The following is a 22,341-nucleotide window of genomic DNA, read 5'->3' as shown; positions in this document are numbered from 1 at the left end:
AGTTGCTGCTATATTTTTTTACTGTCAACATAAGGTTCTGATAAAGGTAGAATGTATTCTCCAGTAAATAAAATCCACTTTTAAAATTCATTTGTAAAGAATCCCTACTTGAAGCTAAGTCTGTCTGCCAGACTTAAAAAGTCTATGTATGTGTGTGTGACGTCTACTTTTATAAGCAGAAATCTTTGCTCTGTTATGTGTACAAGTGTGTGTGGGAGATTTTCTTGTATATATTACATAGTATGTATCTGAAATGAAAAGAAATAAATAATCTTATATAATAATGCCACTCTGGCATTTTACTTATATATTGGTATATTTGTTTTTTCTTGCTGTATAACAGATCAACACAAACTTAGGAGAGTTTAAATAACTCATTAGGAGCTTACAGTGGACCCACCTGGGTTTTCTACTTAAGATTTTACAAATGGTCTGGGGTGGGGGGAGGGAGGAGAGCCAAGAGTGGTAGCCATGCTTATCCTCTTTGAGAGAATTGAGGGAGAGAACATCAAGGTGCATTCGTTTTTCAGTAGACTTCAGTTCCAAAGTTGGATAAGGTCCCTGTTTTCCTGGGTGGTCTGTCTATCTCCAAAGCAAACAATGCATTTGAATCTCTCTGACTTGCCTGTTTTGACTTATTTGACTTTTAAATGGCTTGTTTGATGGGTCAGACTCATCTCAGTTTTAAATCAGTATCTTAGGATGAACTGACTCGGAGTTTAGCTACTTCTGTAAAATCCCTTCATATCAGAGCCCAGCTTTGTGTTTGGTTGAGTTACAGAAGGATGGATGGGACTGTCTTTGGAATTCAACTCCCATATCCATGTAACCTGTCACATAAGTGTATATAAGTGGAAGGGCACTAGACTGAGATTCCGAGGCTCTTAGGTTCAATTTGACTAATTTGCAACTGATTCTGGACTGTGAAGTCCTTAAGACCAGACAGGAATTGTGTCTTTATTTTCCTTTCTTAGATGTGACTTACAGAAAGAGAAAAGCCCACTTGGCCAAGGTGAGGAGAAGAGCAAGTAGAAACTAATCCACCTACGCACAGTGAATCTGCTTAGACAGTACTCTGTGCAAACATAGTCAGATCATTTTTTTCTTCCACAAGCAGCCTTTTTTTGGGGGAGGGAAGAGTGGTACCTGACTTTCTGTCTCTTAGGTTTTGTTCACTCGGTGATCTAGAGTTTAATCGTGAGACTATAGTGTTTTAATCTTTGAAGGCATTAAGACCCAAAATAGAGGTTTTGCCATTTTCATACTCTGACTGGTATTCTGTTGGCCTCACACAGAAGTCTTTTGGGATGTTAGGCTACATAATATTTTTCTCCCTTTTCTCAAAATGTGAAGCTTAGTAGCCTTTTTGAATATGTAATAGCAGTTTTGAATATGTATTGTGTTTGATGCGGAATTGGCTCCCTGCTGCTAATGAGAATAGATGCCCTAAGTGGAGCTGGATTTGAAATGAGAGAAAGGAAAGAAACAGAAGGAAAAAGAGTTTAAAATCTGTTTGGTTCTGAGTTACAGGCACTGTAGCCTCTAGCACAGACTACATACAGTTAGCGGCTTCTTGAGTTCTCTGATGTGGCTAGTGATCTGACAGCTGTGCTAAACACCTTTCCTGGGTCTGCCTTGTATCATTTCTGCTTCATTGCTCACCCGAGACCTCATGAGCAGCATTCTTTACTAACACTGGTGATGTGACCTTCTTGTTTTGCTGAAAATGCTCAGCAGATGAGAGATGAAAGCAGCATAGACTCTGACTCTGTGCTATTCAAATATTTTCCTTAGAGAAGTTGAAATTTTTATGACTTCAGCTAATTGAAATTGCTGAGTGGTTTGGTGTGTCCACTTACTCCAACATTGGTAATAATGTTGTTATAAAATATTGAAGAAACATGCTTTATTTTACTATGAAAAAGTCACCTTCAAAACTCCATAGTGCATTCATTTAACACAGAAATTTGCTGATTTAAAGAAAAATGCCAATCCACAGATGGGCTTAGTAATTTTTCCGACTGTGCTTTTGGAAGGAATCAATCTCTGCACCATCTTTGATTTCCTTGTTTAGAGAGCTCTGTGGTTTAGGTATATAAATTAAGAAGCAATTTTTCTGTTTGAGTGTGAAATTTAATAAAAATCTTTCTCATTGTATATTCAGCGGCCCCTGCAGTCATTTGGACAGACAGGAAAGAGGTCTAAGGTATAGTAACTATTTGGTGTGCTGGCATGCCAAGGCCTTCCTTCATGCTTGATGAATTCTTGTTTTCATACAGCACATTCAGTTTAGTTTTTCATCTTTTGTTTGGGCTAGAAAGCTTCTTTTGTTTTATTTGGTTTTTTTATTTTTTTGTTTGTTTGTTTTTTTGTCTTGCCTAGTCGCTTTTGTGCATTGCTTTTAATTATCTTTGGTGGGTTTTTTGTTGTTCTTTTTTTTTTTTTTTTTAGCTATAGAGAAAAATGGCTTTCTCACCATTTGTTGGATTTGAAATCGGAATTATCCCCATACTTGCTATTGCTATAAAGATATATCTAACTTACACATTTCATCTACTTTTTTATGCGTGGTGGAAACTAAAAAGTTTAGACACTCTAGCGGGCTTTTGAATATGCCCTAATTTATGGAATGTAGTGTTAATTTTAAATACTTCTCTTTAGTCAAGCTCAAAGTTAAAGCTAGTTCGGAGCCTTGCAGTGTGTGAAGAATCTCCACCACCCCCTGCAGCAGAGATATCACAGGAGACCCAGGTAAAAAAAAAAAAAAGCAAAACAAAAATTATTTGAAGACATGGTGGAACTGGAGATATTCTTTGATATGATCAGTGAACGCTGAATGTATGTGTCTTCTTTTATCTGTAGCAAATGAAACTGAGTTGATAATACTTGTTAGCAAAAATCCAAATGAAAGGAAAACTCTTCATTCTGAGGCTTGCAATAGAGATTGCTCTTTTGGAAAAGCTGAGCTTCTATGTTTACCTAGGAATGTGACTTTAAGAAAGTTATAAATTACTATTCAAAAGTAATCAATATTAAATTACAGTCAGTGATTATAATTATGATATAATTACCTTTTTAATTTGGAGTTTGGAAATTTGTTGTGTTCTTGTTGCTTCTCTGGGAACTACCCTACTTCTGCTTAATAGTTTAGTTAGCCTGAATGTATAATAAAGCCAGCGTCCATTTTGCATGAGTCTTTAGTAATTGTCTAATACTTTTAACTCTGACTGAGATTCAGGCAGACCACAGAGTTTGAATCCTATATCCTTTTTAATGCTTTGATTTTACTTTCTGTTAATCTTAACTGCAGATGGTCTTTGGTGCTGTTTGAACAGTATTTTCAGCTCTGCAGACGATATGGTAACTGGGGTGTTAGTGAGTGGCTTGTGCTTCATAAGAAGGGTTTAGGCAACTTAAAGTTAAGTTTCTAAATAAGTGAGACAACTTGTGCTTATTTAAGAAACCATGAAAAAAATTTTAAATGAAAAAGCCATAACATGTTGTACATCTATTTTCAAATTGTCAATGTCAGAGGAGTAGTGGGGTACAGCCTTAGTTCTAGCATTGTGGGCCAGCGTCTGGTAGATCTCTTTGAGTAGCCATTCGAATCTATATAGCAAGTGTCAGGTCATCTAGAGCTAAACAGTAAACCATGTCTCAAAAAAAAAAAACAAAAAAACACTTGTCTTTTTTTAAAAAAGTTTTTTTTTTAAAGCAAATATCAGTTGTACATTTCTTGATTGAAGCAAACAAGCCTTTTCTCCTTTCCCATGACTTAAGTGATATCTTTGAAGAGACACTGTGGATAATAAAGTTAGTTGTCCCATGCTTATAGTGAGTCCTACTTTTACAGATCACTATATTTTACTTCTGAGATGTACAAAAGGGAAAATTTTAAAACAGATTATAGGTAATAATAAATAATCTTTAAAATAGTTTTTGGCAGTTCAGATGTTCAAAATTCATTTGATATTTTCACCCCCATTGGAGCTATGTAAAATATACATATTGTATATATGGAATTAAATGTATTTGGTAGTACTATTTTTCTAGCAAAGTCAGAAATACTCTCAAAATGTTTAATGAGTATTGTTGCCTCTAAAAGCTTTTAAGCATAGTCCTTCAGGCAGTTGTTTTATGGAATGTGGATGGTTCTTAATTAAGCATTACCTAGCTGGTTGTTAGTAAGGCTGGTGAGTTATGGCATATTCTGAAAGGAGAAAAAACAATAAAGTTGTTTGAAATAGCAATTTTTAAAAGTTCTCTTATGCACTAGAGAGATGGCTCAGAAGTTAAGAGCACTGGCTGCTCTTCCAGGGAAGGGATCCAGACTTAATTCCCAGCACCCGCGTGACTGCTCACAACCACCTGTACCTTTTAAGGCTGTAACACATCTTCTGGTCCCCACAGCAGCAGACATGCCTGTGGTACAGAGATGCTCTCTTGGAACTCTGTAGAGCAGGCTGGCCTCAAACTTAGAGATCTACTGTCTCTGCCTACCAAGAGCTGGGATTAAAGGCATGTGCCACTACTGCTAAGCTTGGAAGTTTCTTTTATAAGTCAGACTCAAGAATGTGGTTGCTCATGGAGTATGTTTTGAAAGTTCATTTGTTCGTTCTGTTGAAAAAATGTGCTGTGTTATCTTAGCCTCATGGCATTTATAATCCAGTGAGGTTGAGGAAATGGGAAGAGGTGGCCATTTGTGTCTTATGGGAAAAGCTGTCATGATCCTTCTTTTAAATTTAAGTTTATTTTACCTTATGTGAAACGTGTTTGGGGCAATGGGAGATGTCTTATGATATACTTTAAAAAAAAAAAACCTATGTCGTAGAAATTCCTCTGAAAATATTTACTAGGTTATATGTTGATTCTTAGCACATATATTTATTACTGGTTGTATATTTATGTTTTAAAAAGAGTTTTACCACTTGCATAAGATGTTAAGTTAGAATTAGTTATCCCACTTACTTTCTGTGTTGTTTTCGGTTTCTCTTAAATTGAATCATTTTTGTTTGCAGCCGGGCACAGTGGCACCTGCCTGTAATCTCAGTGCTCAGTGAAGCAGAGATGGGCGGATCTCTGCGTTTGGGGCCAGCCTGGTCTACAAAATTCCAGGACATTCCAGAGAGATCCTGTCTCTCCAAAAAAAAAGAAAAAAAAAATCTCTATTGCCTCTTTAAACAAAAGCTATTTTAAAAAGGAGAAACCTTTTTTCCCATGCCTTCAGTTCACTAAAATGCACCTGAAAGGGAACTAGAAAATAAGTGTTCCAGCCGGGCGTTGGTGGCGCACGCCTTAAATCCCAGCACTCAGGAGGCAGAGGCAGGCGGATCGCTGTGAATTCGAGGCCAGCCTGGTCTACAAAGCGAGTCTAGGACAGCCAAGGCTACACAGAGAAACCCTGTCTCGAAAAGCCAAGAAAAAAAAAGAAAATAAGTGTTCTGCTAGCTGTTCTAGTCCTTGATGCTAGATAAAGCTTCCAACAATGGGTTGGACACCAGCCTTCTCTACTCGAGTTTTATAATATAGTTCCTATTGATTAAATAATTTAATATCTGTAAATTAATGCCTATAACCCAAGTGAAAGAATTTAGAAATGAAATCTGGAGTCATTGAAAGTACCTTTTAGTGAAGGTCCAAGAACTCAGTGTGGAACAATATCCCCAGCCCCTGAAGTTCAACTCAGCAGGATTGGAAGGAAGAAAAAATGAGAGCAAGAAAACAGTAACTAATTATCTTTTGTTGTTGTTATTTTGTTTCAGTTTTTTGGTTTTTTGTTTGTTTGGTTGGTTTCCTTTGGTTTGGTTTTTGGTTTGTTTTTTGTTATTGTTTATTTGTTTGAGACAGGGTTTCTTTGTGTCGCCTTGGCTGTCCTGGACTCACTTTGTAGACCAGGTCCTTTTGCTTCTGCCTCCTGACTGCTGGGATTACAGTGTGTGCCACCACGCCTGGCTAGCTTACTGTTGTGTATATAACCAAAATTCTTCTAGTGGTTGTTCTGAAAGTAATTGGTTGTTCTGAAAGTAATTTTATATCGGTGGGGAGAAGTTTAAGAGAAATTCTGCTGGCAATAAATTTGAGAATCCTGACATTTGTATCCCTTGTGTTACTGACCACTTCTGCTACTATATACAGAAAAGTTAAGTAATGAACAAAAGTATAATTTAATCTAAAATAGGTCACACTTTATCTTTAGTTGAAATGGCCTGAAGTTTATTGTATATTTTTTGTATTTTTCCCTGAACAAACAGCTCAATATAATCTTTGCTTTTTGGGGTATGTAAATAATTTTCTAGTAATCTCTGATGGTTTTAAAATTGCTTTAGTGACATTTTCAACATAAGATTATTTTCTTTTTTTTTTTTTAATGGTATGGCTAGTTTGTAGTTGTTATAGATCAGCAAGAAACAAAATATTTTATATCTTTCTAAAGCATCTTTGTGGTGATTGAAGTAGGCACAGTGATACATAAATCTCAAGTGAGAAAACAGGTGTCATGATTTTAAAACTGTTTCTGCTTATATTTTTGTATTGCAAAAGAAAGAAGGCAGTGTGCGTATATGGGATGTTCAAGAAATTAAACTTGAGCTAGAGATGTCGCTCAGTTGGCAGTGCTTGTAGCATGCCAAAACCCTGGGTTCCATCCCTAGTACCACATGAATGAAATGTAGTATTGCACGCTTGTAATCCCAGCACTTGGGAGATGGAGGCAAGATTAGACATTCAGAATCCTTCTCCTGTATATAGCAAGTTCAAAACTAGCTTAGAATACATTTGACTATCTCAAGAAGAAACTAAGTTTTGTTAATTATTTTCTTATGCTAACACATTTCTATTGTCATGACTAATAATCGTGGTGAGTATCTCCACCCGAACAATAGGTCAAGAAGAGCTGAGTTCTGACCTCTAAAGAGTTATGTAAGAGAATGCACTGAAACTGTTACCACTCAGGAAACATTTATTTGCTCCAGAACAATTTTAAAGATATGCTTTAATTGATACATTCAAATGAACATATTAGGTGTATTTTTGGCTTTAGTTTTGAGACAGCATCTCTCTATGTTCCTGGCTGTATTGGAACTTGCTGTGTAGACCAGACTGGTCTCAAATTCAGAGATCCACCTGCCTCTGCTTCCTAAATGCTGGGATTAAAGGCATGTGCCACCACCATGGCTGGCTGGACGTATTGTTTTAACCATTTTTCTCAAGATATTTTAAGTTTCTTTTTTGTTTGTTTTGAGACAGGGGTTTCACTAAGTAGACTAGGCTGGCCTCAAACTCACGAACTCAGATTTACCTGCCTCTGCCTGTGAGTGTTGGTATTAAAGGTGTGCCACCACACCTAGCTTAAGTTGCTTTCTAACTTAGAATATTTAAGTGCTGGAGAAATGGCTCAGCTGTTAATTTACATGTTTAATTGGATTAAATGAAAAAAATCTCTTCTCCTTTTTGTCCTTCATACAGTTTTGAGTTACTTACTTAGGAAATGCCAGTACTTAATACTGAATCAGTTTATATTTTCATTGAGTAATTAATTTTTCCTTCCAACAGGAAAAAATTCAAATCCAGTTAACACAATCATTTGAAAAAGAGGAAAAGCCCTCAAAAGATGAAACAGATAAAGAAAAAGCCAGTGATAAATTGCCCAGAAAAATGCTATCAAGAGGTTAGTACTTATTTTTATTTTTTAGGTTAAAAATTAGTTTCATTATCAATACTTTTTTAACCCCTTGAATAACATGTCATATCTTCATTGAAAATGGTACAACACACTGGAGGGATGATGTAATATCTGGTATATCACGGTTATTTATAATGTTTTAAGATCCTCTAACCAAAAATTGTAACATAAATCTGAGTTACCAAGGAAAATGATCATCAAACTCTCATACTGATCTCACTCATGTTCAAATGCCAAATCCACTTGTGTTATAGTGGATCCACTAACTGTATCACTACTTACTAATTCCTTATCAGTACAAAGAACTGGTGCCACATTAAAAATATTGATGGAAGTCCTAGAATGTTTGTCTTCATAAAAAGTTTTAAGCATCTTCATTATTGAACATTACAGTTCAATAAAAATGTTCTATTTATGAACTCATTGTGTTTACCAGTGTTATAAGGGTATTACATTTAAAGGGAATAAATAAACATTAGTTTAAGAGGTATTTTGAAAGCAAACCTTTGGCACTGAATTTCAAGAATTTTCAATTATTTTAGCACTAAAATGCTTACCTTCCGAATTACTGTTTCCATTTAGATACAGTCATGCAGATTAAGCTTTTTTTTTTTTTTTTTTTTTTTTTTTTTTTTTTTGGTTTTTCGAGACAGATTAAGCTTTTTATGTTTGCTACAGTTAGAAATAATTATTAAAACATTCAGTTTTTGACCTAAGGAAACATGTTTGAACATGAGAATGTGATGAGTACATTAGGATAATTAAAGAAATAAATAAATTTAGCCTGACATTAAATTTAAGAATGTAGGCAGTTATATTAGCCCATGTCATGAAAATATATTCAAGTTTAAAAATTATGTTCATCTGCCTTCATTATAAATTCCCTTTTTCCTTTTTATCAGTATTTTTTTCTTCATGAGGCAATGCATTTTACTTAAGATAGACATAATGTACAAAAGGGAAAAGGATTTGTGTTCAAACAACTTTATACTGGGTTTTTGTGTTGTTGTTTTTTAGATTCCAGTCAAGAATACACTGATTCAACTGGCATAGATCTACATGAATTTTTAGTAAATACATTAAAAAACAATCCCAGGTAAAATTAAATTTATAAGGTTTACATTGTTTATAGAGTATCATATTCTTGCTATGTATGCTTTCGTTATTGAGTTCAAGTTGTAGGATAAGATTGTAGTTATGTGGAATATACCAGAAGCAGTTTAGTTCTTAATACTAAGATGTTAGTTTACAAAATGCAAATGTATAAATATCTTTGCATTATTCATGTTGTGATGTGAAATCGTTCCTATTCTTTATGCATTTCAGAAATAGAAAGGCGCCAATATATTTAGACTTTGAATTGAGATTAAGAGATAAGATTTAATCATGAGTATCTTCTATAACAAATCCACCCGAGTAAGAACACTGTGTAGTCACTTGTTATGAGTACATTTTGTTCTTTCTTGCTGGGCTTATAAACTTCCAACCAAAAGCTTTTTAATGCTCATTTAAGCCAGTACTTGAATTGTGAAATTCATTGCCTAGCATCAGAGGTGTTAGTTGTAAACTTTTGGCAGGGGCCTTTGAGGCCCACAAAAGGGCCACCCGCAATACACGTCACCAGCACTTTCATGGGGTAAAACGTACCTTGTTTGAGAAACTCCCCTCAAGTTATTGGCTCCCCAATGTGGTAGTTATGTGTCAGTGGAGCAAAGATGAGACTGTCTGGAAAGGAGCACCTAGGAAGTAATGTGAAGAGTGCCTTTAGTCTCTCTGGGACTTTGGTTTTGTTGGAGGTGGGTGTTGTTTGGTGATTTTGGTTTTTTGAGACAGGGTTTCTCTGTGTAGCCTTGGCTGTCTTAGACTCCCTTTGTAGACTAGGCTGGCCTAGAACTCACATAAATCCCCCTGCCTTCACCTCCCCAAGTTTTCAGATTACAGGCATGCACCACCGGGCCTGGCATATCTGAGACTTTCATTCTGTCTTGCTCCGGCATGATCATTAACTATTGATCGCATTCAAAATTTGCTATGTCTACTGTTCACTTGACTTTCAGTTTTGTACTTAGCCCTAAAGGAGGTCCATCAAATTAAAAATGATCTCTTTGCTATGAATTTGACCGAAATTAAGGAGGGGGTGTACATGGGAAGGTTTGGATAGAGGAGGGGGAAGTGATAAAAAAAAATTGTTACAATCTCAAAAAACAAAAATAATTTTTAAACAGTGGTCTCATTGCAGTGATGGGACGTGAAGGACGTGAAGTGAGCAAGAAGACAAGCCACTCTGCGTGACTCTTTCCTGTTTAAGTTTATTTCTTAGTAGCCTCAATAGAAGATAGGTTCAATTGATCATTGAACGAAGCTTATTGCTAGTATATGTAAATATGAGGAAGATGCCTTAGTTACTATTTCTGCTAGAGACAGAATTAAATAAATAGTTAAAGTATAACAAATGTTGTAAAGATTGTTCAGCTGCTATAACAATCAGAAGAAGGCGCTAGGAAATGGTTCAGCTGTTAAGAGCAGTTGCTCCTCTGTAAGAGGACCCAAGTTCAGCTCCCAGCACTCACACCATGCAGCTCACAACTGCCTGTAACTCCAGCTTCTGGGATCCAACGTCCTCTTATGAGCTCCATGGGCACCCACACACATGGTATATATTCCGACAATCATACACACATATAAAATAAAAATGAATCTTTGTGTGCATGGCTGTGTACACAACAGGACAAGCAGGGCATTGCCATTGATACTTGTTTATTTATTTTTGGTTTTTTCGAGACAGGATCTCTCTTTGTAGCTCTGGCTGACTAGGATGGCTTGGAACTCATAGACTTGTCTGCCTCTGCCTCCTGAGTGCTGGGATTGAATACCTGTGTCACCACCACCCCCCCTAGCAATTGTAATCCCAGCACTTGGGACACTGAGGAATGCATATTGCTGCAAGCTACAAGAGGTTATGAGGCTACAAAGTGAAATCCTGTCTCAAGATGCAAAATGAAACATAAACAAACTGTAAAGGATTCGGCCCATAGTTTTGTTGTTGTGTGTCCCAGCAGCTTTTCAAAGCCACTAGGACATCAGGCATGTTTTTAAAAAGACCTGTGAACCTAACAGTGATTAATGGAAACTGCCTTCTTTGAAATGCTAGTTGTGTGACTTATTTGAAAAATACTGAACATGCATGCTATTTTGAATTGCCAGATGCATGCTATTTTGAATAATTGCCAGATTTATACAGAACAATACCATATAATCAGATTGGTGGTTTTAAAGAATAGCTTTGGGTATTTAGAGAGATTTCTTTGTCATAAAGCACGATAAGGTAAGAGAGTGACCAGGAAATCCTAACAAATACAGAGGTGCTGTCAGGCTTGCTAGTACAGTCCTGCAGTCTTAGCTGTCCTGAAGACTGAGACAAATAGACCACAAGTTCAAGTCTAGCTGGGAAGCCTTAAAAAGATCTCAGTATACAGGAAAAAGAGGTTTGGGAGTATAACTCAGTGATAGGGTAATTGACTAACATTAATGAGTCCCAAATTTCAATCCCCAGTTTGAGGGCAGAGCTGGAGAGGCAAGTTTGAAAGATATTCAGAGCCAGACGGTGGTGGCGCACACCTTTAATCCCAGCATTTAGGAGGCACAGGCAGGTGGATTGCTGTGAGTTCGAGGCCAGCCTGGTCTGCAAAGCGAGTCCAGGACAGTCAAGGCTACACAAAGAAACCTTGTCTCAACCCGCCCCCCCCCAAAAGAAAGATATTCAGAAAATGATCATGTTAGGGCTTGATGATTCTTAGAATATGGAAGGCTACTGAGAATAGCATGTACATTTCTGACTGAGGTAGTAGTTAAGTAGCAGGCAAAAATAGGGCAGGAAGGGCAATTAAAAGGCTGTTATCAAGTGAATGAGTCAGCATTGACTTACAGATTGGGAAGTCAGTAGAAATGCAGCTTATTGGGGGTGAGTTTACCCAGAGGTATTTAAACAAATGACAAGTGCAAAATTATCTTAAAATGCTAATTTAAAAGGAAGGTATAAAGGGAAAGCCTTGATCTCAAAAGCTGGCAGATGAATCCTAAGGCTTCTTGACCTAGATGTCTGCCAAAGTATTACCGAAATAATATGTCTTTCCTGTGAGAAATTACTCTGCACACTTAGAGAATAATACTGGGGGAAAAAATAGAAGTGGCTGGCTGTGGCTAATGCCCAAAGAAGCTGGACTTGAATAGAAGATTTTACAAACTCACAGACATCTTAAGCTTACATATTCATGGATGCTGTCATCCATAAATCTCTAGTCCCAGCCCCAGGTTACACTTTGAATAGCTTAAGCAGAGACTTCCAAGTCTGGTCGCTTGGTTAAAGGAAAGATTTACCCAGCAAAGATATGCCAGAATTATCTCTTACGTGCACCAGGGTTCTTTTATAGTAGTTATTACCAGGGATCATCTTACCCAACTTACAGAGCTAGGCTTTTCTCAAGAAAAGAGTACGGCTTTTATTGCAGGCAAGACTTAACATTAGTTTTAGTCTCTAGCAGTGGTCCTAAACCTTCCTAACACTGCAGCACTTTAATGCAGTTCCTCATGTTATGGTGAGCCCCCCAAGTCATAAAATTATTTTCGTTGCTACTTCATAACTGTAATTTGTTACAGTTATCTTTTGAGGCTGGGCCTCGTGGCTGGACAATCCTGGTTAACAAGTGTTCACATCCTAGCATCAGAAATTTTGCTTATCTAACAGGTCTGGTTATTGGACTAAATGATAGTTGGAAAGATAGTACTCCCTTAATTAGCTAAATTATACTTTGTGTGGTTTAATATCTTCTAAGCAAATGTATGGGTAAATCCTTAATTACATTAGTTCTATTATCTTGAGTTTCTTCTACATCAAAAGAACAGTTTCAAAGAAGATAGATAAGTAGAAATACTCTAACTATCCCATTAGAGTGAGAAATCAGAAAGCTGCTGGGTACTTTAACACTTTCTTCCTCTGTAGTAGGATGGTGGAGACCAGAACTGAGTGGACTCAGGAATAGTTGGAAAGATAGGAAATACATAGCTAGTGTTAAGTAAGATCCAAATGGGCAAAACTATGTCTCTTAACTTTTCCCAAAAGCAAACCAAACTAAACCCAGCAAGGAACATTTTCTGTTGTTTGATTCTCTTTTCCTTTAAAAATACAACAGTTTTTAAATTTATCTGCATGTTCTTTTTAATGTATAGCTTAATGCTTTTAGTATATTCACAGCTGCTTGCACCTATCAAAGAACATTTGTAGAGCTTCTTTTTACTTCTCTTTAAGAAAAAGCACCCTTTAGCTGTCACTGTGCCAATAATAAATAAATAATAATAAAACAAAATATAATAGATTACTCCAGATTTTTTTGGGGAGGGGTTGGTTTTTTGCAACAGGGTTTCTCAGACTCACTGTGTAGACCTAGACCATGCTGGCCTAGAACTCATAGAGATCTGCCTGCCTCTGCCTCCCGAGTACTGGGATTATAGGCATATGCCACCGCCACTGCTTACCCCAAAACTTCTAATGTGTTTTCTGTTCTTATATTTTTTCCTCTTCTGGACCAGCATTTCAGTCAACCTACCAAATACATGGTCTTTGTTAAGTATGTGCCACACAAAATGTATGGTATAAGATTTATTGTAGAAGCATGGAGAGAGAAGGGAGGAAGGTGCATCCAGGAGGACAGAGAGAAAAACAGGTAGACAGAGAAAGTGCGAGGGAGAGAGAAAGAGAATGTTAGAAAGAGGCAAGGTAGCAGGTTGGCCCCTTTATAGTCTGACACACCTGGTGGTGGTAGGCAATGACGTCATGGGTTTTTAAGCTACCTAGGGCAGCCGCCTATCTGCTAAGTCATCATTTAGTATAGTTTCCAGTGCTCACCCATATTGCATTGCAGCTTTACCAGTGTTTTATTTCTTCTATATATAGTTTTATTTAAGCTAGTGAATGGGCATATAATTCGTAAATCCCTAATGCATACACTATTACTACTGTCATTGTGCAGGGATTTCACTTCATTTTTGCTAAATAGCTGAACTCTTCAGTGACACAAACGACTAGTACTTGGTATAGAATTAATTACAGCAGATTTCCAATAATGGTTTCCGGACTGAGTATGTCCTAGAGAGTTCTACTTGATGCTAAATACACTTTTTCAATTATTACATCTATTATTTTGTGTGTGTGTGTGTGTGTGTGTGTGTGTGTGTGTGTGTGTGTGTGTGTCACATTATAGCTATGTGTAGGTCACAGGACAGTTTGTCTGAGTTGGATCTCTTCCTTCACAAAAGTCCTATGGATCCAGCCAATCATTAGGCTTGGCAGCAAGTTCTTTTACCTGCTTAGCTATTACATTAGCACTATATATTTTTTTCTTTCTTCTTCTTTTTTTTTTTTTTTTTTTGGCAGTTGTAGGGAATTGAACTATGTGCCTCATGCATACTGAGCTGACCCTTCAGGTTTTTTCCTTTAGATCATTAAACCATTTTTACTTTAATTCTCAGGCTATTGAACTTACTTTAAACTGATAAATAATGAAGTATCTAGGATTTCTGTTTGCAAGAAATATTTTCAGAGGCCTCACTGAAGCTAGAAGCCTGAAAGTGTGTTTGTCAAAGTTATATTTACTGACATGATTTGGGTTTGCTCATAGGTAGTTCTGTGTTTTTGTAAAGTACTCTTAAACATTACTTGTTGGAGTAACATTACAGCACTTTCTCACATGTTATAGAAATTTGCCCAGGGGCATGAAGCATTGAATGGTGGTAACCTGCAGGAGCATTTTTGTTTTCTGCTTGTTGAATTTGCCATACAGTCTCTAAAGTTAGTTCTATTACAATGACCAGAACACTGAAAACCCATAGACTATTGCTCCTGCGTTTAACTTTAAGGAGTTTTATAGCATTTTGTTTGAAATACTTGTTTGTATGGGTTGAATGATCGCATATATTGGCTTACTTTTTAGTTTATGTGCAATACCAAAATCCCCTTAACCTTGTTTATAGATTGGAAATTTTAGGATCTTGTACTACTACAGTGAATAAAAGGCAGAATGTCTGAGGTTAAGATCTTAGGAAAGTTATTGCTCCTTGTTTTCCTAGTATATTCTACTAACAGTACAGAAAGTTAGTTTAAAAAAATTGATGGAGATGATAATAATACAAAAGTCACTTATAATCCATTGGTTACCATGTTAGGTAAGAAAAGCCTGAGTTTCTGTCAATGGCTTATAGAGTTTATATTTTATATTTTATATTTTCCCTATTGAGACAATAGTTTTTTCTTCTAATTATATACTTCAAGCCAGAGAACGTTTGAAATATCTTCTATCAGCTATTTACTTCATTGACAGAATACCAGTTTATAAGTGCACTGCTATATGAACTCTATTAAATAAACTACTATTGTATTCTTTTTATCATTTTTAGTTTGTAAAAGTGGGAGAATTACTGAAAATTATATCATCTCAAAGCAATTTGATCCCAAAAGTACAGATGAAAAAGAATCCAAGGGCTGGAAAGATGACTCAGCACCTAAGAACAAATCTTTTGTAGCGCCAACTCCATTGGATTTGATGACTTCTGTCTTCCACAGGCACCAGGCACACACATGGTGCACAGACAGACAGACAGACAGACAGACAGACAGACAGATAGATATGCATGCAAGCAAAACACTCAAAATTAAAAAAAATAAGTCTAAAAATATTTTTTAAAGAAAAAGATCTGTTAAGCAAATGAATCTGTTTCATGGGGAAGATTTCTATGAAAGAAATAAATCCTCTATCCCCCAAATTTAATGAAAGATTATGTAAAGATTTTACATGAAATATTTTTATTTATTTTATGTGAAACATAATTTGTTTAGAACCTATATTTTATATGTATATATGATAACTATGAAAAAGTTTTTAAAAAAAGAAAGAAAAAGAAAAAGTTTTAAGAGACTATCAGAGGATGTTCTGGGCAAGCAACTTAAGTAACAAGGCAGTATAAGAGGTGCTTAAGGACCAAGATAGACCAGAGGTGGTCCAGAATAATGATAATTTTCTGACTTCATTGGGAAATAAAGCCCACTTCATGCTTATCTTGCATGTTACAGAATTTGAATTCTAAGAGCAATAGGAAACCTCTGACATAGCAAACTAAGGGAATGTTACGGTTGCATAAGTGCTCTTAGAAGACTATTATTATGCATGCTCCACATGGGACAGGTTAGACCAGAACTAGGAAATAGTGAAATTCTGACTGCTAGGACCCAGATGTGTGGCAGTGGAACCAAAGAAGGTAGATAAAATTTGCAGCAATAATTAACTCAATAGGAGAATTACATAGGGGTGGTACAGGATGCAGTGATGTGCACCTGTAACCTAAGAATTCAGGATGCTAAGGCCAGAGACTCTCAAACTTGAAAGTAGGTTAGGTTACATAGCAAGACTCTGTCTTTAAACACAAAACAGAAAAAAATATATGGCCTGATGGTATAGGTCTGCAATACCAGCTACTCAAGGGGGCTGAGCAGGAGGATCACAGATTCCAGGATTAGATCACAGCTTGAGTTCAAGGCCAGCCTGAGCAAGTCATTAAGATCATGTCTTTAAAAAGGAGGGGGTGGCGCGTGGAGGAAATCAGTAGGGAAAAAAGTGGAACCGAAAAGATGGCTCAGCAGGTAAAGTATTTGCCAAGCAAACATGATCATTTCCATCTGGATCCCAGCACTAATGTGAAAAGCTCAGCTTAGGAGCTCAGGAGCTGCCACTGAGATTGAGAGCACTTATTGCTTCTTCAAAGGACAAGAGTTTGGTTCCCAAGACTCACATTGGGCAGCTCACAATCACCAGCCCCAGGTACTCCTATACCACTTTTGGCTTCCAAGAGCATCCACACACTTGCATTCATACATATACATATATACAAATAAAATCTTACCTCCCCTTTAAAAGAAAGCTGGGCATGGCGGTGTGCCTGTATCCTAGTGTTGGGAAGTTAAGACAGGATAATCTTACGGGTTTGGTAGCCAGCCATTCTAACCAGTGTGAGCTTTAGGTTCAGTAAAAGATCCTGTCTCAAAAAAAAAAAAGGCACAAAGTTATCAAGAAAGACATCCCAGCTTGAACATCTGTATGCAGGTATGTGTGTATGTGCATACCCACATGAACAAGTATGCATACTGCTAAAATATATAAAGATGCCACATAACAGATCATCTGGTGTGAAAGGAGATTTATTGTGGGAAAGACGGAGGAGAGGAGAAAAGGGGAGGGCACCCATCACAGAGAGAAACAGATAGACAGAAATGGGAGAGACCTGGAAAGAAGGGATCAAGAGAGAAAGAGGCTGGTGGGTTCTTTTTATCCAGTGTACTTGTTTTCAGAGGTTGCCAGGCAACATAGAAGCAGGCTAGTGGGACCACCTAATTTATCTCTCTTTTATGCTTCCCCCATCACACACAAACACATAGGATCATAGGATATGGTAACCTAAAATTCTCACTCTGTCATACCACAGTAAATAGAAGGTGGTCCCTTCTATTTGCCAGAGGACAAATTGAATATTACTTGAATTTGCATGAAAATGTACTGGTATTGGATTTGGGTTTGAAACTATTTTGTAAAAATAGTTTTCTCTTTTTGTACATTAACTTTGTTAACTTTGTCAAACAAATGAATAGACTAAAAGTTATTGTTCAGTTTTGTGGGGCTTGTTTTGCAGTGCATGGGGAAGACCAAACTCAGTATTGATGCACAGACTTTCAGGTAACCCAAGAAGAGGCTACCAACACTTATTTTAAATTTTAGCGAATTCCCTAGGCATTGCTTTCTTGAACTTAATATCTTTACAAGACAATCTATAAAGCTATCTCTAGCTTTAAGATTCTGGGAGTTTTTTGTCTCCTTGCCCACCCCACCCCCACCTCAGATGAACATGAAACATGCAGTGAGTAGAGGAAAATCCTAGAGCCATATTCTCAGTGTATAAGAACCAAGAAGAATGATTGCACTGACTTGTTGCAGCCTAAGTGCCCTGAATAGGACCCCAGTGAACCAAAGGAGCACATGCAGATACTCATTTGACTGCCGGTTCAGTTAGATGGAGGATGTCTTTCCTTCATTTTGATTTTATGGGAAACTTTCTCAAAATCTTAAAAGCACATAATAGCAACTTACAGAGTAAGCAGTAGGCACTTTGGATTCTGTTAGGAGTAACCATTATTAGCATCCCATGTTTCTGTGGGCTCTTAGGGTATGCACTGTCCTGTCCACATTAGTGCATGTGGACAACTCTACCATAAAGAGTTACACTTAAAAAAAAAAAAGCTTTCAGCCTCTTACAACATGTTTTACAAAGCTTACAAGTAATGTAGTATCAAGCTTGTGATATCTCTGGATGTGCTAGGCTGGTTTTTGTTGTTGTTGTTGTTGTTGTTCTCATGTTGTTGGTTTGCTTTGGTTTTTGGTTTTTTGAGACAGCGTTTCTCTGTGTAGCCTTGGCTATCCTGGACTCACTTTGTAGACCAGGCTGGCCTCGAACTCACAGAGATCCACCTGCCTCTGCCTCCCAAGTGCTGGGATTAAAGGCCTGTGCCACCACTGCCCAGCAAATGTGCTATTTATAAGGAGGAATTAGTTATGTGAATTCATAACCTGTTGACATTTATGATTACACGTCAGTGCTGAGTTTTACATCTAAGGATCTTCATACTTTTCTTTCAGGGACAGAATGATGCTGCTGAAATTGGAACAAGAAATTTTAGATTTCATTGGTAATAATGAGTAAGTTCTGACATTTAACAAGAAAAGAAATTGTCATTATAATTCTCCTTGGATTACTAAATTGGCTGTTGTTTTCTTTTCAGGTCCCCACGTAAGAAGTTTCCCCCAATGACATCTTACCACAGGATGCTATTACACAGAGTGGCTGCCTACTTTGGATTAGACCACAATGTTGATCAGAGCGGGAAGTCTGTCATAGTGAACAAAACTAGCAACACAAGAATGTGAGTGCACAGCGTTGCGTTGTCTGTGGACTAATGCTTGCCTTCCTACAGCTTCTTCATCTGCAGTAACTTCATGTGATAGAGCCAAAGAGTACACTTATCTCCCTAGAAGCAAAATGCAAACCTGTATTCAGATGAGGGAGACAGGAAACTTGTTAGAGGAACGGCAACACCCACCTTGGAGGGCGTGCTGTCAGCTATGTTTGACAACCACTCTTAATGATTTTTTAAAAAATTAATTTAGGTATTTATGACCACCTTTAGGCAATTTAAAAATAAAAATAAAAAGTGCCAAGCAGGGTTTGACACTTGTCACATTCAGTCTACCACCTTACTATCATTTCCAAAATCCTATTTTGTTGGCTATGTTTTGTTTTGTTCTGTTTTGTTGTTTCTACCTCAAATCTGAAGAAACTGGAGCTGTGGTTAGTGTAGTGTCTTCCAAATTGCTGTGTTCCTTTCTTGGGTCATATCTGATTTACTGAGGAGAAATGTTGATGATTAGGAGCCCACTGTTTTAAAAGTTACTGCTTTTAAAAGCTGAGCATTGGGCTCAATGGTACAACACTTGCCTAGCAATGCCCAGGGGCCTGGGCTGAATCCCTTGAGTTCTAAACAGCGACCTGTCGCCTCATGTTCCCTGCAGCACTAGGACTACAGACCTGTGCCACCACTCATTGCACAAAAGTAGTCTCTGTGTTTTTTCATTTATGGTAGAAAGGAACCTAAGATAAGTAGCCATCAGTTTCAAGTGGCACAAATAATGCTCTTCATGTCACTGTTTTTCTGCCTTTCTTCTGGTCAGCTAGTTCCCAGAGTCTTGTCCCTCTATCACTCACTTTGCTTGTTACATTTTATTCTCTAGTCCCTTCAGTTATCATGGCCTCTGCCTGTCTATATAGCCTGCCATATTGCTTGCTGAATCAAAATTGAGGCCTCTCCATTTCACACAGTCTTTGTCAATTAAATAGGTGTGTTTTGTATTTTAAACGGCTATTCCTACATTAAAATTAATAAAAATAGTTGTCTTGGGCAGAAGTCCTTATAAATCTCTGGGAATTATTATGTAAATCTGATTTAATTTCATCATGTCTACCCATTAGTATTATATATACATCTTTTACCAATTAATCATTTCCCAGTTAATTATATAGTGACTAAAATAGGGTAGTAGTATCCAGTAAGATATAGGTGAAACTTAAGTGGCTAGAACTGTGCTCTCTTTAACCAGTACCTTTCAACATTACTTAGAGCTGCTGGATGCCCAAACACATGAACATTAGCAGGCATTTTTGACTAACATTTCGACTGACAACTCTCTAAGGTTTTCAATACAGTGTAACCTCAGTTATTTGAATTTATGAATGATGTCAGAAAAGCTTTAGGGTTTTGTAAAGGTAATCAAAATTTAGTTAAGCAGAGATATTTACAAACTATGGGTTGATGTAATTATAATTAATTGTTTCAGATCATTGAAGTTACACTGTATTCTTTATATCTTCTGGGATATGAAGAAGGTTGTAAAATCAGAAAACCTTAGAGATCTACTCCACATTGAATAAAAACAAACTTACCTTTTCCTCATAGGGAGATTACCCGCTCCAGCCTTGAACCAGTGGTGTTGTGGATGTCAACAACCGGGTGTCCACTGGGGTGTCTCAATGGAGCGGGAAGTTGCCGATTGCAGGGCAGTAAATTCAGGCATCTTTAAAAGAAAGAGGTAAGACAGTCTTAAGGTTAGCCGAAATGCCTGCCAATATTATTTGTGTGGGAATCCAGCTGTTCTTAGAAAAGTTGCCAGGGCCTTGGTTAAACCATAGAGTTCACTTTACTATAAGAGTCTCTCACTCAAATAAAGATGCCTTAAAAAAGAAAATATGACTTTGCACAGCTACAATTATAGGTAATAAGAGTAAATGAAGCAATCTTGTGACAGATGGCATACTGTTGTGATCAGTATTAAATACATAGCCTTTCAAACCTCCAAAGAAATCAGATTTCTCATCATTTTGGTCATGAAGCATTGTGATCTTCTTATTTTGATATGAATTTCTTTTCTTTTTCTTTCTTTCTTTTTAATTTTAGTTTTTTAGTATCTGTTCTGTCTCATTCATCGTTTTACAATGCAGATTTCTTCATCTTGCTTAGATAATTCTCATCTTTAAATCTCCTTTTATATAATTTATAGGAGTCAGCTACAATGTATTATCAAAAATTTGGTAGATTAGCTGGGCGGTGCTGGTGCACTCCTTTAATCCCAGCACTCAGGAGGAAGAGGCAGCCAGATCTCTGTGAGTTTGAGGCCAACCTGCTCTACAGAGTGAGTTCCAAGGTAGCCAAGGCTACACAGAGAAGCCCTATCTCAAAAACTTTTTTTAAAAAGTAGATAGAGATGAGTGTGGTGGCACATGCCTTTAATCCTAGGGCTGGGTGGGTAGAAGCAGGGGGAATCTATGTGTTTGAGGTCAGCCCGTCTTCCGACCAGCCATTGTTACACAGTGAGACCCTATTGCAAAAACAAAAACTTATTTGCTAGGTTGAAACATATTTATCTGTGTGGTTTAGATTCTACTTATAATGAAATGTCTGGTCTTGTTTTACTGAAATGTCACTGCTTGGGTTTACGATTAAAATTTATTGATTGCCAGGCATGGTGATAACATACCTTTAATCCCAGCACTCAGGAAGCAGAGTCAGGCAGAGTCAATGACTTAAAGGCTAACCTGGTCTACAGAGCAATTTTGGGCTAGCCAGAGCTACACAGTGAGACACCTTCTCAAAGAAATGAAATTTTATTCATGGTATTCCCATATTGCTTATAGTATATGTATCCATATAAATATGTATTTGAGCTATACATAAAGGAAACTGTAGGGAATTTTTTAGATTTTCTTTAGAGCTATTAAATGTTATATATTGTATATTTCAAAAGTAATTCCAATATAAAATGTTAATAAGTCTCAGAATGTTGATTGAATACCTTACTGGAGTTGAGACTGTATAAACAGACGTCAATTTTTTCCTCTTTTCATTTAATCACTTTACAACCTGATTCCAGTCTCCTCCTAGTCTCCCTGCTTCCAAACCCCCCCTCCCAGTTTTCCCCTCTCCACCTCAGAGAACGGGAAGCCCCCAAGGGGTACTAACCCACTCTGGCACCTCAAGCAGAAAGAACTAAGCATAACCTCTCCCACTGAGCCTGACAAGGCAGCCCAGCTAGGGGAAAGAGATCCAGAGGCAGACAACAGAGTCAGAGACGGGCCCTACCCCCATTTTTAGGAGACCCACATGATGACCAAGCTACTGCACATGTGTGTAGGGGTCTAGGCCAACCCATGCATGCTCTTTGGTTGGTGGTTCAGTCAGCAGAGGTCAGTTTTAACATAAGCGTAATGTCTAGGGCCTTTAATCATTTATCTTCTTTTAGATTTTAGTGAAACTTAAGTATTTCCAATCTGAGAAAACCAATGCACTATAGAATATTTCCTAAACTTCACATCATTCTCTAGTATTAGCCTCTGCATAGAGCTTATCATTTCTAATCTATTTAAGTTAGTCAAAATAAAGCTATGCCCTGATACAATTAAGAATTTTTGGCAAATAAATACATTTTCAAATAGTCTCTTAAATTTTTAAATAATTC

The 22,341-nt window shown here is 37.2% G+C and overlaps 1 protein-coding gene across 11 annotated transcripts in view; it reads left to right on the top strand.

Annotated features, from left to right (window-relative positions):
* Nucleotides 1-22,341, top strand: part of R3HDM1 (R3H domain containing 1) — a 91,412-nt gene that overhangs the window by 8,547 nt on the left and 60,524 nt on the right. For 7 of the 11 annotated variants that reach the window (XM_084780816.1, XM_084780818.1, XM_084780817.1 and 4 more), the window contains exons 3-8: nt 2,165-2,206; nt 2,662-2,751; nt 7,552-7,666; nt 8,699-8,777; nt 18,415-18,474; nt 18,558-18,698. In XM_084780816.1, the coding sequence (XP_084636942.1) occupies nt 2,165-2,206; nt 2,662-2,751; nt 7,552-7,666; nt 8,699-8,777; nt 18,415-18,474; nt 18,558-18,698 (527 nt within the window). Of the gene's footprint in view, nt 1-2,164; nt 2,207-2,661; nt 2,752-7,551; nt 7,667-8,698; nt 8,778-18,414; nt 18,475-18,557; nt 18,699-20,285; nt 20,419-22,341 lie in introns of those variants that run through there. The other 4 variants (XM_084780822.1, XM_084780820.1, XM_084780815.1 and 1 more) reach the window with 3 other exon arrangements.

This window comes from Acomys minous, assembly GCF_964271855.1.
Source record: "Acomys minous genome assembly, chromosome: 1".
Classification (NCBI taxonomy): domain Eukaryota; kingdom Metazoa; phylum Chordata; class Mammalia; order Rodentia; family Muridae; genus Acomys; species Acomys minous.
The sequence above is the reverse complement of the archived record's forward strand: the minus strand, read 5'-3'. Positions and strand labels throughout refer to the sequence as shown.